Source organism: Sinocyclocheilus anshuiensis, unplaced genomic scaffold (assembly GCF_001515605.1).
Source record: "Sinocyclocheilus anshuiensis isolate Anshui unplaced genomic scaffold, SAMN03320099.WGS_v1.1 scaffold392, whole genome shotgun sequence".
NCBI classification, from domain to species: domain Eukaryota; kingdom Metazoa; phylum Chordata; class Actinopteri; order Cypriniformes; family Cyprinidae; genus Sinocyclocheilus; species Sinocyclocheilus anshuiensis.
This window is the reverse complement of record NW_015557091.1, coordinates 4054551-4068056: the sequence shown is the minus strand read 5'-3', so window position 1 is coordinate 4068056 and position 13506 is coordinate 4054551. Positions and strand designations below refer to the sequence as shown.

The following is a 13506-nucleotide window of genomic DNA, read 5'->3' as shown; positions in this document are numbered from 1 at the left end:
TATATATATATATATACATATATATATATATATACAGTATATATATAATTTTAATTCAGTAATTACATATAAGAACACAGTATACTGTATATAACTTCTATTTATGTGTATGCTTATTGGTTCCTTTATTATTTTTCACTTGAACACATCATATTTTCATTATGACATTAGTGCTCAGTATGCCGCAAGAGAAATGTCTGGTTACATGAGACTACCTTTGCACTGACTGCTTTTTTTTTCTTTAGCTCCATAAAGACCACACAGACTCGACAGCGGGCAATCTTCTCTTCTATATTGCATAGGTCGCCAGGTGAGGAGTTTAAATCCCAGTGGGATCATGGGATTGATATCAGCTGTGCTCTATGCTCCGGCCTGGTGGGGAAGGTGATAAGGATACGATCTAAACATTGGCAAGACCATGTGCCACACCGTGACCTGAATCAGATCCCAGGAAGCCCGCAGATTGCACCATCCCATCCCATCTGACCAGCTCTGCCTCTCAGACACTCATATTGTGTCATGACACCTGGAGGAACTACAGGACGTCTCAATGCCTGCAGTCACTTCCTGCCTGATGCTAAATCTGGCCTATGTAGGTAAACAGATTGTAGCCCAAAAATGGGCTAAAGAAAGGACGGAGTGGGTCATTTTTAATGACTGTCATTACCTGACAACCAAAATGCGTTTTTAGAAACACATTACTGTGCATTTTTATGCAGCTGAACATGTTGGGATAAGATGCGAATGTGGTCAGAGCTCTCGATGTCTGCAACTCAAACTGAATTATTTAATTACCTAAAATTGCTAGCATGGTGGTCACATGCTGCAGATAAAAGTACATTGGGTGTCTTTGTAATGCTAGTCGTTTTAGTCGTTCAATCAGTGCTTTCTGTTTCTCTTTCCTGTAGGAATGAAAAATCACATTGTTTGCAACAGTTTTTGTTCTCTTCACACGTCTCCTCTGTACTTTCAGAAGAGAACAACATCACAAACAGCTCAGACTTGCAAAGTCTGCAAAGGAATGTCAGAGGTTTGAATATGAACTCAAACATCTTTTCATGAAATTCTCCCAAGGCCAGATCATCTATCCATTTTAATTTTATTGCTCTATACTCAGTGTTTCTGCAAGCTTTATGAAAGTAAAATTCAAATTCAAATGTAAGACCTTTTAAGACCAATTAAATAAAATGTAAATAAAATTATTAAAGAAAATGTAAGGGTGTTTTCTAAGGAGAACACAATACGTTGTATTAGCAGTACTTCAAAGTTTGAAAATGCTTCCAAACTGATGTTTCTTTTTAATTTTACGAAAAAGCTTAACTAGAATATAGAAATTATGTTTAAGTGATGTTTCTTCTCATGTTTGACATTTCATGTTTCCCAGAGAAATGTCAAAAAAAGTCTTAAATCAAGATTGTAAAAATGACAAATGATAAGAAGTCTTGTTTTCTGATAAATTTATCAAAATGAAGTGAATTTATGATTTTTTTAAAGGGGTCATATGATGCGATTTCAAATGTTCTTTTCTCTTTGAAGTGTTACAAGCTGTTGGTGCATCTGTTTATTTCTTCTTCAGAACAGAGTAACTATCATCTACAAGTAAGTTCAGAGGATCAGAGAGACGAGAACCACAACCAACTCATTACCTCCAAGTGCCCATTAGCGTTTGCAAAAACATTTAACCATCCTGTCATTTGTGAGACAACAGCGTAATCTGCACTAAAAACTGAATTTGAGTGTGAAATAATCTGACTTTCCATATTAGTGAACAGCAACCAAACTATCATAAATCCACAGTAAAGCCTAATGTGAAACTGCACTCATCTGCTCCAGGACTGGCAGTTAACCAGAGGAAACCTTGCTAGGTAGAAGACGAGAAAAGCAAATTCACTGTGTCATCAGGGCATCCTCAGAGGGCTGGCAGCCATTCTGGTAGCGTTGTGATGCACCAAAGGTGTCATAAAGTCGAGGAGAGAAAGATGCTATCTGACAGCTCACTGCTCATGGAGTAGTGTGAGCAAAAACTCTTTGGGTATTTGAGCTATTCGTGCGTGCTATTCTGTAGTGTTTCAGATGAGGCCAGTTGGTGTGTGTCAGCTGTGATAATAGACCACAGGCTAACTGTATAAATTTAGTCAAGTAGGACATGCTCCTGCATTCACATCCTAGTCGGTCCTGGAACAACATTTCTGTCATTGACTTTTTAGTTTTTTTACACATTTAGCAGTGTAAAATACATATTTATGCTCATAACCGTATATTCCACTTTTAGCTTTTTTGTCTGTCTGTGAAATGATCAGAAAGTCTAAATGCATTCTCTGCTACTTTGTTTTGTTTTCTGTACAATCATTCTTAGAGACTGTCTTGTTAGAAATTATTTGGATTAATGTATACACACACTATTGTTCCAAAGTTTGGGCTCAATTTAATTTTTTTTTTTTTTTTTTTTTAAGTCTCTTATGCTCACCAAGGCTGCATTTATTTGATAAAAAATACAGTAAAAACAGTAATATTCTGAAAAATTATTATAATTTAAAATAACCATTTTCTATTTCAATATATATTTTTAGCTATTTTTTTTAGTAATGGCAAAGCTACATTTTCAGCATCATTACTCCAGTTTTCATTGTCACGTGATCCTTCGGAAATCAGTCTAATATGTTGATTTGGTGTTCAAGAAATATTGATTTATTATTAATATATTATTATTAATTTATCAGTATATTCAAATTGCCGTTTGAATGCAGCTTCAAAGGGCTCTACACGATCCCAGACGAGGAATAAGGGTCTTGTCTAGCGAAACGATCGGTCATTTTCTAAGAAAAATGTAAATTTATATACAGTACTTTTTAACCACATATGCTTGTCTTGCGCTAGCTCGACCTCACGCATTACGTAATCATGCAAGCATGACATAGGTGGAAGTACCCAGTGTTTAAAAAGTGAACGTGCAAAGAAATTCAAACGCCCTTTACAAAATAAGGTAAAAAATTGGAGAAAATTAAAGTTTTTCGCCCTACTAACCAAGAGAACTAACCACGCGTGACTTTTCAAACATGATTACGCAATGCGTGAAGACACGCATGTGCATTGCAGAGCTAATGCAAGACGAGCATTTGTGGTTAAAAAGTATATAAATATTTCTTTTTTTTTTAAAGAAAATGACCGATTGTTTCGCTAGATTATTCCTCGGCTGGGATCGTGTAGAGCCCTATGAAGCTGCATTGAAACAGCAATTTGGACCTTGAGCCCATTGGCCACCATTGAAGTCCACTATATGGAGAAAAATCCTGGAATGTTTTCCTCAAAAAACTTACATTTCTTTGCAAAAGAAGAAAGACATGAACATCTTGGGTGACATGCATGGCCAGACTTACCATTGGGCTTGAATGGGCTGCAGCCCAGGGGCCCTGCCTTGTAGGGGGCCCCGCTTTAACCCGTTTACATTTGTTCAGTTATGTGCCAGTCAGAAATTATTAGCCGCATTTCAACTGCGCGCACGGGCCAGCCGGGGCTAACAGCTTCCAGCTTCCAACTACGACATTCGAAGCCATAATCAAACAACATAAACTGGAATTTATGATTTTTTTTCGCATAGAAAAAGGACACACGTATTAAATCATGTCTGCGCTGCGCCGAATCGCCGATTAATTTGTGATCACATGGCTACTTTAAACGGTTCCATTAAGCCTTTAGCCCAAAAGAGCGCACATTTACAAAGATAATGATAAATTCTCACATGTTCACGCCTCACTTCTTTACAGAGGATGATTCTATATTATATTAATGTTCCACTAAATTAATCTGAAGAGTTTTGAGTGCTCTCTCCCATCCAAAGACTATAGAATACCCTAATATCTTACAGGGACTTTGTCCCGTCTCACTACCTCCACACAAAGTGGAGCAGAAGTGTATCAAAACGATTTAAAAAAATAAAAAATAGCCATTTACAGGGTTCGTACGGTCATGAAAAACCCAGAAAGATTTGGAAAAGTCATGGAAATTTATTTTACAAATCTCTATATAATAGAATATATGTTTAATCACATCCTGAATCTCGGTGCAGGATTGCACATTTTGGTTTTACTCGTCTTCGCAGGTTTCGCACGTTTGGAAAATTCCTGCAAACATTTATTTAATATACAATGTAGGTTAGATAAGTTAAAAAAATTCACACAGAATATCAGATTAAGTCAATCATTTGAAAATAGCGTGTATTTTCCTTAGCATGTGCTATGATAAATCTGAACATTCGTGTAAAATAATGGAGCATTAGGTCATGAATATTGCCTTAAAAGTCATATGGATTCAACTCACTCATTAAGACAGTCACTTGCTCCCACCTACTGGCGGTTGTAGTTTCATATTTTAAAAAGTAGCTCATTATTTCATTTTTGCAATCGTTTAATATTTCTACATTGTTGTATTTAAACTTAACATAGCTTGTGCAAAATCCATCTATGGATTTTGTTTATAGTGATTTCATTTTTTGTTAATAGCCAACATGTTTTTTTATTCAGATTGAATTTATTACATTTAAGAATCTGACATAAAAAGACACAGATAAACAGACAATAGATTTTCATAATAATATATCTCTTTGTTTTTTTCTGCTCAGTGTTATTTCAGGGTTTTGATCTCTCAACTGAGAGATCACATCCTGTTTATTGTATTATAGTCACTATTTAATATTACATCTAAACTTTGACTAGGCTAGACATGTTGCCTATTAATTGTATACAGTATATAAATCTGAAAGCATATTTTAATTTTTGTGTATTTTGTGTTACTCCATAATAATGTTCTAGTTGAGGGCATTTGTAGTATAGGTATGGGGCCCAAACATAACCTCAAGCCCAGGGGCCCCCGGCCCCGTAAGTCCTGCCCTGGTGACATGGAGTGAGTAAATTATCAGGAAATTTTCATTCTGGAAGTGAACAACTCCTTTAAACGACTCTAACATTTTGAATGGTTAGGTAGTATAGGGATGTAATGATGAACCGCAAGCCGGCTGAAAATCGATTCAAATATGTGACTATTCAAATCGGTTGACATTTCAAACAAATTTCGATACAATTGGAGTAGGGGTTTATATGAATGTATCTCTGAGGGGAACTGACTGTCTTTAGAAAAGTTTATGTGGCATTTTCATTTCATCTTGCCTCTGAACGATACATATTAGTGTTCATAAGTGCAGCTCTGCTTACAGAGGTAACCCAGGAAACACTATTTCATTGCTGTTCATAAGCGCAACCTGCTGGCAGAGAGTGAATTTGTGTCTCATTCAGCTCGTCTGCTGTTTCGTTCAGATATGTTTTATGTAGTATAGTTTCACAAAACTAAAGTCAGACCATTCTGTTTTTGCTTCAAATTTCAAAATTATACAGTCTAATTTAGATTAAAAACTGCTCAAGTTGCATGTACACTGCATCTTTGTTTGGATCATGATTAAAATTCAGTGGTTACCTCCAATTTTAAATGGAAAGAGCACAGACAAAGCCTTAGTTTGTTTATATGAAGAGATTTATTTTATTTGTGTAACTTATTTGATTTGTGGTTTTTTGTTTTAAAATTTTAAAATGTAGTTTTGTTACATTTCAATTTCACAAAGAAATGTGCAGCAATAGCCTAATAAAAGGACACCTTTTCATTTACTGTATAATGTCTTCAAACTCAATTGTTAAAAAAAATCATGAGAAAATCAAATCGTGGAATCAAATCGTGAATCAAATCGTGAATTGAGTGAATCATTACCTATAAGGTAGTATACATAAAATTGTGTATGTAATCTTATAAATGTTATGTATTAAAAATATATAATTTAATAAATATGATAGGCCTAAATATTAATGCAATATATATATATATATATATATATATATATATATAATGCAAATAAAATCCTCAGAAAAGTAGAAACAATAACTAAAATCTGGGCCATTGAATATAACCTTCTTGGGCACTTTATATTATTCTGACAATGTTATATTATTCTCTGTCTATGTGAATGTTTCTTAGCTAGAATTAGATGCAGAGTGGACCAGACTCTGGCACTGCAAGACTTGTATTATTGCAATAATTGTTTGATAGAAATGTTACTCCAGGTACTCAACCAGCTTGCGTGAATCACAATAATGCAGGCAACATCAGCAAGAGGCCAACGGTTTGTGTCCTATCCAATATACAGTATCCAAAAGCAGAAGTACATCTTGCACTATGTGTATGTGTGTGTAGCGGTATAGGGTTAGACTGACCGTAATAGCAGGAGCTGCGAAAGCGAGGCTGAGGAGCATGAGGAAGGGGATGACCTCATGTGTGGGTTCGATATAAGGCAGACTCAGACTGCGGTCGTGACAGCTGAAATTCCAGCGGACCGGTTTGAAAATGTCCGTCCACTCCAGAAAATACACACTGACCATAGATGAGACCAGGAGAGGAAGCTGTTAGAGAGGAGAAAACATCACATAACTCTTCAACAAACATTTTCAAAGAATTACACTGTCCACATAACGGGTCCCTATGGAAATGTACATACAGTCAGTCAGCCATTATCGCAATATACACCCAGACAGTAGTACTTAGAAGATAAATAAAATCCTAGGTATTTGAAAGCCATATAATGAGTTTGTGAGGTGATATCTGTAGGCCTGTGAGCTAGTAGTACAAATTTAGTAGCGATGGATTCACCGAATTGCAGAAAAGCTATAGATGGACTCACACTAACATTAAACAGAATATATGTGACCCTGGACCACAAAACCGGTCTTAAGTCGCTGGGGTATATTTGTAGCAATAGCCAAAAATACATTGTATGGGTCAAAATTATTGATTGTTCTTTTATGCCAAAAATCATTAGGACATTAAGTAAAGATCACGTTCCATGAAGATATTTTGCAAACTTCCTACCGTAAATATATCAAAACTTAATTTTTGATTAGTAATATGCATTGCTAAGAACTTAATTTGGACAACTTTAAAGGCGATTTTCTCAATATTTTGATTTTTTTGCACCCTCAGATTCCAGATTTTCGAATAGTTGTAACTCTGCCAAATATTGTCCTATCCTAACAAACCACACATCAATGGAAAGCTTATTTATACAGCTTATTCAGATGATGTATAAATCTCAATCTCAAAAAACTGACCCTTATGACTGGTTTTGTGGTCCAGGGTCACATATATTTTTGTATTATGATACAGTATATACGCCATGTAAATACCATGATACATGAATACCATAAACATATATCTGTGCATGTGTGTGTTTAATTGTCTGGCAACCATTTTTATCCAATAGGTATTATTATAATTATCATTACATTTTTATGCTCAATGCTATTACTATTATAATTGTTTTGTGAAATTTACTACTGAGTGAAACTTGTTTCTTAGCTTTTTTCAAGTAAATTCTACTCCATTTTTTTCAGTGTAAGTTTATGTTTACAAAATCATCTAGTATTCTTTATGACAGATTGTTTTGTCGCGTTTATCACTGTAAGCCAGTAATTAAGAGCTCTCGGCTGAAGTTTTTACAGTAGAGTGATTGGGTCAGTTTGCGGGCTTTTGATATGCAGATGAATACAGTATGCAGCTGCCATTCTGTGCTGAGCCGCACTGTGGCCTACTGATACCACTGACCCATATTTTCTTCCAAAGCACTGGCACTTGGGACAAACCGTAAGAGATTTACAAAGCAGCCGACCATCACCATGAGCATCAAAGAACTGATCCTTTTCCTGTGCCTTTGTAAAGTAGTGGTATATTGATGGTATCAGATGGTAATACACTAAAAAAAAGTGATGTAGAAACAATTTTCACTCAGAAATTGCTAGTAAACTTCGCAAATAATTCCAAAGAATCAGCAAGTAACACATTGAATTAAATGTGAAATTTTGAAGTAGAACAATTACAATACTATTTTGTAAAACCTACTTTTATTTACAACTTTTTACAGTGTATGTGTGGAATATTGAAGGTCATTTGATTGTCCAGTTTTATTTTAAAACAAGTGGATAACATTTTCTTGATCTAATCAAGTCCAATTTCTTCTGACTGAAGATCCATTTTCAATCAGAAATACATCATGTTACTGAATTAAAAAAGCTTGTGAATGCAATTTCATGTTGACTTCAAGATTATCCCAAACGAAAAGAAGAGGCGAGACTGATGTCTTAATAATTGATGGCTATAAATGGGGAGGATAGCATTTCTTCAGATCTATGTGGGATAGGCACCATCCCAGCAGGTGCAGATGGTGTCCGGACGGTAAAGGGCCCGTTACGATAAGAGCACTGCTCCACATGAGGAGACGTGGAGGTTTCTGTGACCTGATGAAACTTATAAGTGATATCTTGAGAAGCACAAAATCCAGCCATTTCTGCCGAGCACATGCATCATATCTCTTTAAAACCTTCAAATATGGTAATCCTGATCTCCTAGACCTTCATTTTTGGTATTTGACAAAAAATTTTGCAAAGCTCAGTGAAAAACAGCAAATGGAGGAATGAATAAATGAATGAAAATGTCCAATTCAGCACAGCCCTGCATAATGTATGAGTGACTGCTTAGATCTTCCTCCTAAGTACTAGATCACGTGTGTCGGTGTATGCATGTGCGTATGAAATCTGCACTGCCTCAATTCTTTATGTCACACTGACCTACATATATTCCACTAACCCCATCATGATGCATGGAGAGCAGAGCAGCACCTCCTGGGGGGAACATCTAAGAAGGAGAGCTGACAGAAGCACAGCATCCCAGTGCTGACATCACTCTCTGCCACATATCGTACATATCAAAGTGACGATATTTTACAAGGAATGTGTGAGATGCTGTCCACGGAAGTAAACAATGCTCAGTAAAAAGCTTGGATTCAATGTAAATCCAATAAATATCAATTAGTGCTGTCAAACGATTAATCGCGATTAATCACATCCAAAATAAAAGTTGTTGTTTACATAACATATGTGTGTGTGTACTGTCTATGTATATTTATTATGTATATATAAATACGCATACATACAGTATATATTTTGAAAATATTTACATGCATTTAGAAGTATATATTTATATTCATAGAATTTATAATATATATATATATATATATATGTAATATATAAACAACATTTTTCTTAAATATATACATGCATGTGTGTGTATTTATATATACATAACAAATATACACAGTAAACGCATATATATGTAAACAAAAACTTGTTTTGGATGCGATTAATTGCGATTAATTGCTTGACAGCACTAAAGAGTCAGTGTCTTTCATTTATTATTTTAATTTAATGCTAATAATAATAAAGCTGGTGGGAGTCTTTTTTCTTTGCACACTGTGCTTATTGAATGCAATGAAAAGTAAATACTAAATTTCATGTTTCATTTGCAAATTTAAAAGAGCCATAAACTGTCAAAAGTTCAGATAAGTTATAACCAGCTATAATGAAAAAAAACTAAAATAATTCAAAATTACACACACACACACACACACACACACACACACATATATATATATATATATACTGTATATATAAGCACACACATACATAAATGGCAAAAAATATTCTTTTGTGGCAAACAAAGCTTTTTTTTTTTTTACTCAATTGTTTATCCTATAGATAGCAATGAGATTCAATGGAGAGAAAAGGGAGAATTTTTCTTATGATTACAATATGAACTCAAACATTCTTTCAGCAGCCGTCTTTTTTTGTTTAATTTCTCCCACGGAATTTAGGAGAACATTTGAGATCAAGATACTTCAGTCAAGGAGAACTCCATCAAGTCTCATGAGCTTTGAAAGAGCATCTTATGAGCAATACAATCCCTCAATTCACTTTATCACCATAGATAAATAGTCAAATATTTAAATGTTCCATTTATTGATTCCGTTATCTCATTCTGATCTCGCAAGCTGTCACCTGTCAAATCAAACGTGCCCATGTAAACAGACGGTCTCTTACCTCTACGAAATAAAAGCATGGCAGCAGTGTCACGCTCTCTTTTATCATCTTCCCTTTCAGTCTTTCTCTCGCAGACATCGTATTTCTCTCCGTTAATAAACGCCAATAACCTGTTGTGTCCTAAGCGTCCACCTTCATCCAGCAAATCAAGTCGTCTAGATCAGCTGCTGCTTGCTCCATTGAGATGCATGATGCACACAGAATCAAACGACACACACAATCTACACCTTTCACCATGTACACGCACTGTTTATGTTGCAGTGGAATACGATTTCAATTGAATTTACAGCCAGAGAGGAAAATATTGCCGGCAAGATGACATCAGATTTTTCAGATGAGGGTCTTGCGTCCTGACGCGCATGCGCACAAGCTGCGCATTTCTCCAGTCATTCGCATTATTATTAATAATGTCACGAATGAAGACGGTGACAGTTAGACGTGTTCTTGTAGAATACAGGAAGCACTAAAGCAGTATTTTATTATTCAATACCACAAAAAGGTACGAGTAGTCTACATATACACACTAATAGCATCTATATTAACACTGCCAGAGAAAAATAATTTCACATGAATTGCAACATTAAAGGAATTCCATCTTTTTTTATTTTGATTGATTCTTGGGCATTTAGTGCTCAGGAAATAATACATCACAATACATTGCAATGCAAAGTAAAGCAGTAGGCAACACAATAGTTCAGAGCAATGCAATACAAAACAGTTAAATAAAACGTTCTTAATGCTTAAATATAGAGGAAGACGTGTAACATTGTAGCTAAATGGTTGCTAACTAGTTCATTTAAGAAACGTTGATTGCATATATAGCCTAAATAATACTGCATTATTCTTTTTGTAAAGGCTAGTTCACATTGGCCCAACAAACACCGACGATTTTAGTGAAAACTCTTCTTTTTCGTCTGCTATCCGTATGGCGAATAAACTTAAGCTATTAACTCTCATATATGTAAAAAAAATAAAAAAATAAAAATTGTTGACAGCAATGAGATTCGATGAAGAGCAAATGTACACTTTCAGATGATTACAATATAACTCTCAACTATTTTTTTTATTTGTTGTTTTCTGTTTTATTTCCTGAAAAAAAAAAATCGCAGCTATTTTGGAACCTGAATACGAACTCTCATTAAGCCTCATGAGCTATAAAAGAGCATCATCTGAGAGCAATACAATTCCCTCAGGTTCAGTTTATCACCATAGATCAAATATGTACATTTTACATTTATTAATTAAGCTATGATTTTAACATTTAAAGATTTATCCTGAATATTGAAAAGGAATTGTCATGTCGTGATCTCACCTTACAAAACAAATCAATATAAAGCAACAGGCTATATTAATATTAATGTAATATCATAGAATGCAGTTCAGTGAAATACAGTACAATGCAAATACAAAAGAACGCAATGCAATGAACAATTAAATTGTTTTAAGTTGTAAAATTAAATGAAGTTGTTTAACAATGAAATAAAACGCCATTAGCTGCTAGGCCTATTCGTATGGATGACGCATGCGCGCACGCTCAATATACAGTAGTAGTGAACGTCAACTCGCTTTCTGTCAGGACGATCATACGTTTAAATGCTCTTTTATCGCGCGGTTTTATTGCAGCGGATCGCTCTTCGCAATTTTTCAGATGTGTTTTTTCATCAAAACAAACATTTTTCATCAGAACAAACCCCTACAGGTGTGCGTGATCTGCCATCAGAGAGGTGCAGTGGACTGTTCTTTAAGAAGTGCGCATGCGCAGAGCAGTAACAGCAGCTGACTGAATGACTGAGGAAGCTCATTCTCAATAACCGGTGGTTTAAATGGCGTAGAGACGACTCGTACTTTTAAAAGTTTAGCAAAACAAACAGGTGCGATCGGCGAGCGGCAGAGAATAATAAATGTGTCTCCCTCGTCCAGCAGGGTCCTTTCTGATGCTGTTTTAAAGTCAAACTGGCAAAGGTAGGACTCTGTATTTCAGTGTCACTGCATTATGCCATCTATGGCTTTATAGAGATACAGCACTGCGCAGCCAATCCTCTCAGAGACTAAATATGCATATAACTATGCATATTTTTGTTATTTTATTTTTAATTTTATTTAAATGTATTTATTTTTTGTTGTTATTAAAAAAAATATATGAATGTTGAACTAATATTCACACAATATTCACAGCCTAATTCACACAGAACATTTGTCTGAATTAGGTTTTGTTTGATTTGTTTTTAACAAGATTGACACTTAATTCATAAAAGAATGTTGATTTCTCCAGGGAAAACCTAAAATATGGATTTACTTTGGCTATTTTGACTTAAAGTTGTTAAAGAAGTTTATGTTTGTCTTTTGACTAGAAGACTAAAAGAAGTTTAAACAAGTTAACAATTCATTGTACAGTACATAGCTGGATATCCAATATTCAGTGAACAAGCAGAGGATGTTGCTGCCAATCTTCAGTAAAGAGACCCCTTAAACAGTAATGGCACACTTAAAAGTGTCTGAATTCTATTGCATTAGGTAACGTAGAAAAAAAAGTGGCATCTGGAAATTATGCAAAATCTTTTATTAGAACTAACGTCACATTCCTTAGCCATCTTTAGTTACTAATCTTGTGGTCTAAAGGTGATTTTAAGTTCTTCTCAAGTTCGCACTGCAGAGTAACCACAGGTTTAGTTGATCACATTAACTATGCATGTTCCACTAACATTTCACAGCCAAGAAGTGTCCAAATATTTTTTTGTTTTAATTTTTAACAGCAGTGTTGTTTTAATAATTTGAAACTCACAGTAGCAAATCTTTTGTTTGTGAAATGTTTGCTTGAAAAGTGTGCTATTTATTTATTTATTTGCAGAATGGCTTATATTTTGATATATAATAAAAAAGACATTCAGACATTTTTATGTTTGGCTTATTTGTCCAAATACAGTATTTGTTTCTTCATCAGAACAGAGTTTGAGAAATTTAGCATCACTTGCTCACCAGTGGATCGTCAGAATGCAGTGAATGGGTGCCGTCAGAATGAGAGTCCAAACAGCTGATAAAAACAACACGATAATCCACAAGTTATCCACATGACTCCAGTCCATCAGTTGATGTTTTGTAAAGCGAAAAGCTGCGTGTTTGTAAGAAATAACTCCATCATTGAGGCATTTTTAACTTTAAGCCATTGATTCTGGGATAAATACTAGTCCATAATCCATAATAACACTTTCTCCAGCTAGTGAAAATTCTGTTGTCCTCTCACATCAAAGTCCACCAACATTGTTTAGAAATGTTTTGGACTGTTTTCGCTTGTAAATGTCACTTGATTTGTACATACTTCTCTCCTGATTCAGACGAGATGCCTTTTTCACTGGACAAAGTAGTGTTATGCATAGAGGACTCACTTATTTTAGCTAGAAGCAATGGTAAAATCTTACTGATGGATCTGTTTATTATAAACATGCAACTTTTCACTTCACAAGATGTTAACTGGAGTTGTGTGGATTACTTGTGGACTATTGTGGTGTTTTTATCAGCTGTTTGGACTCTCATTCTGACGGCA

At 35.0% G+C, this 13506-nt stretch overlaps 2 protein-coding genes across 5 annotated transcripts in view; one reads left to right on the top strand and one right to left on the bottom strand.

Moving 5' to 3' along the window:
* LOC107677253 (phospholipid phosphatase-related protein type 4-like) overlaps positions 1-10220 on the bottom strand; it is a 21031-nt gene extending 10811 nt beyond the window's left edge. Inside the window, exons 1-2 of the mRNA XM_016472080.1 lie at positions 9966-10220; positions 6255-6440 (exon numbers count right to left, since the gene is read on the bottom strand). Coding sequence (XP_016327566.1) covers positions 6255-6440; positions 9966-10043 — 264 coding nt within the window. The 5' untranslated portion in view covers positions 10044-10220. The remainder of the gene's footprint in view (positions 1-6254; positions 6441-9965) is intronic.
* Positions 10221-11759: 1539 nt separating this feature from the next.
* Positions 11760-13506, top strand: part of LOC107677304 (phospholipid phosphatase-related protein type 5-like) — a 61928-nt gene continuing 60181 nt past the window's right edge. For all 4 annotated transcript variants that reach the window (XM_016472172.1, XM_016472171.1, XM_016472168.1 and 1 more), the window contains exon 1: positions 11760-11927. The gene's annotated coding sequence lies outside the window, so the exon portion shown is untranslated. The remainder of the gene's footprint in view (positions 11928-13506) is intronic.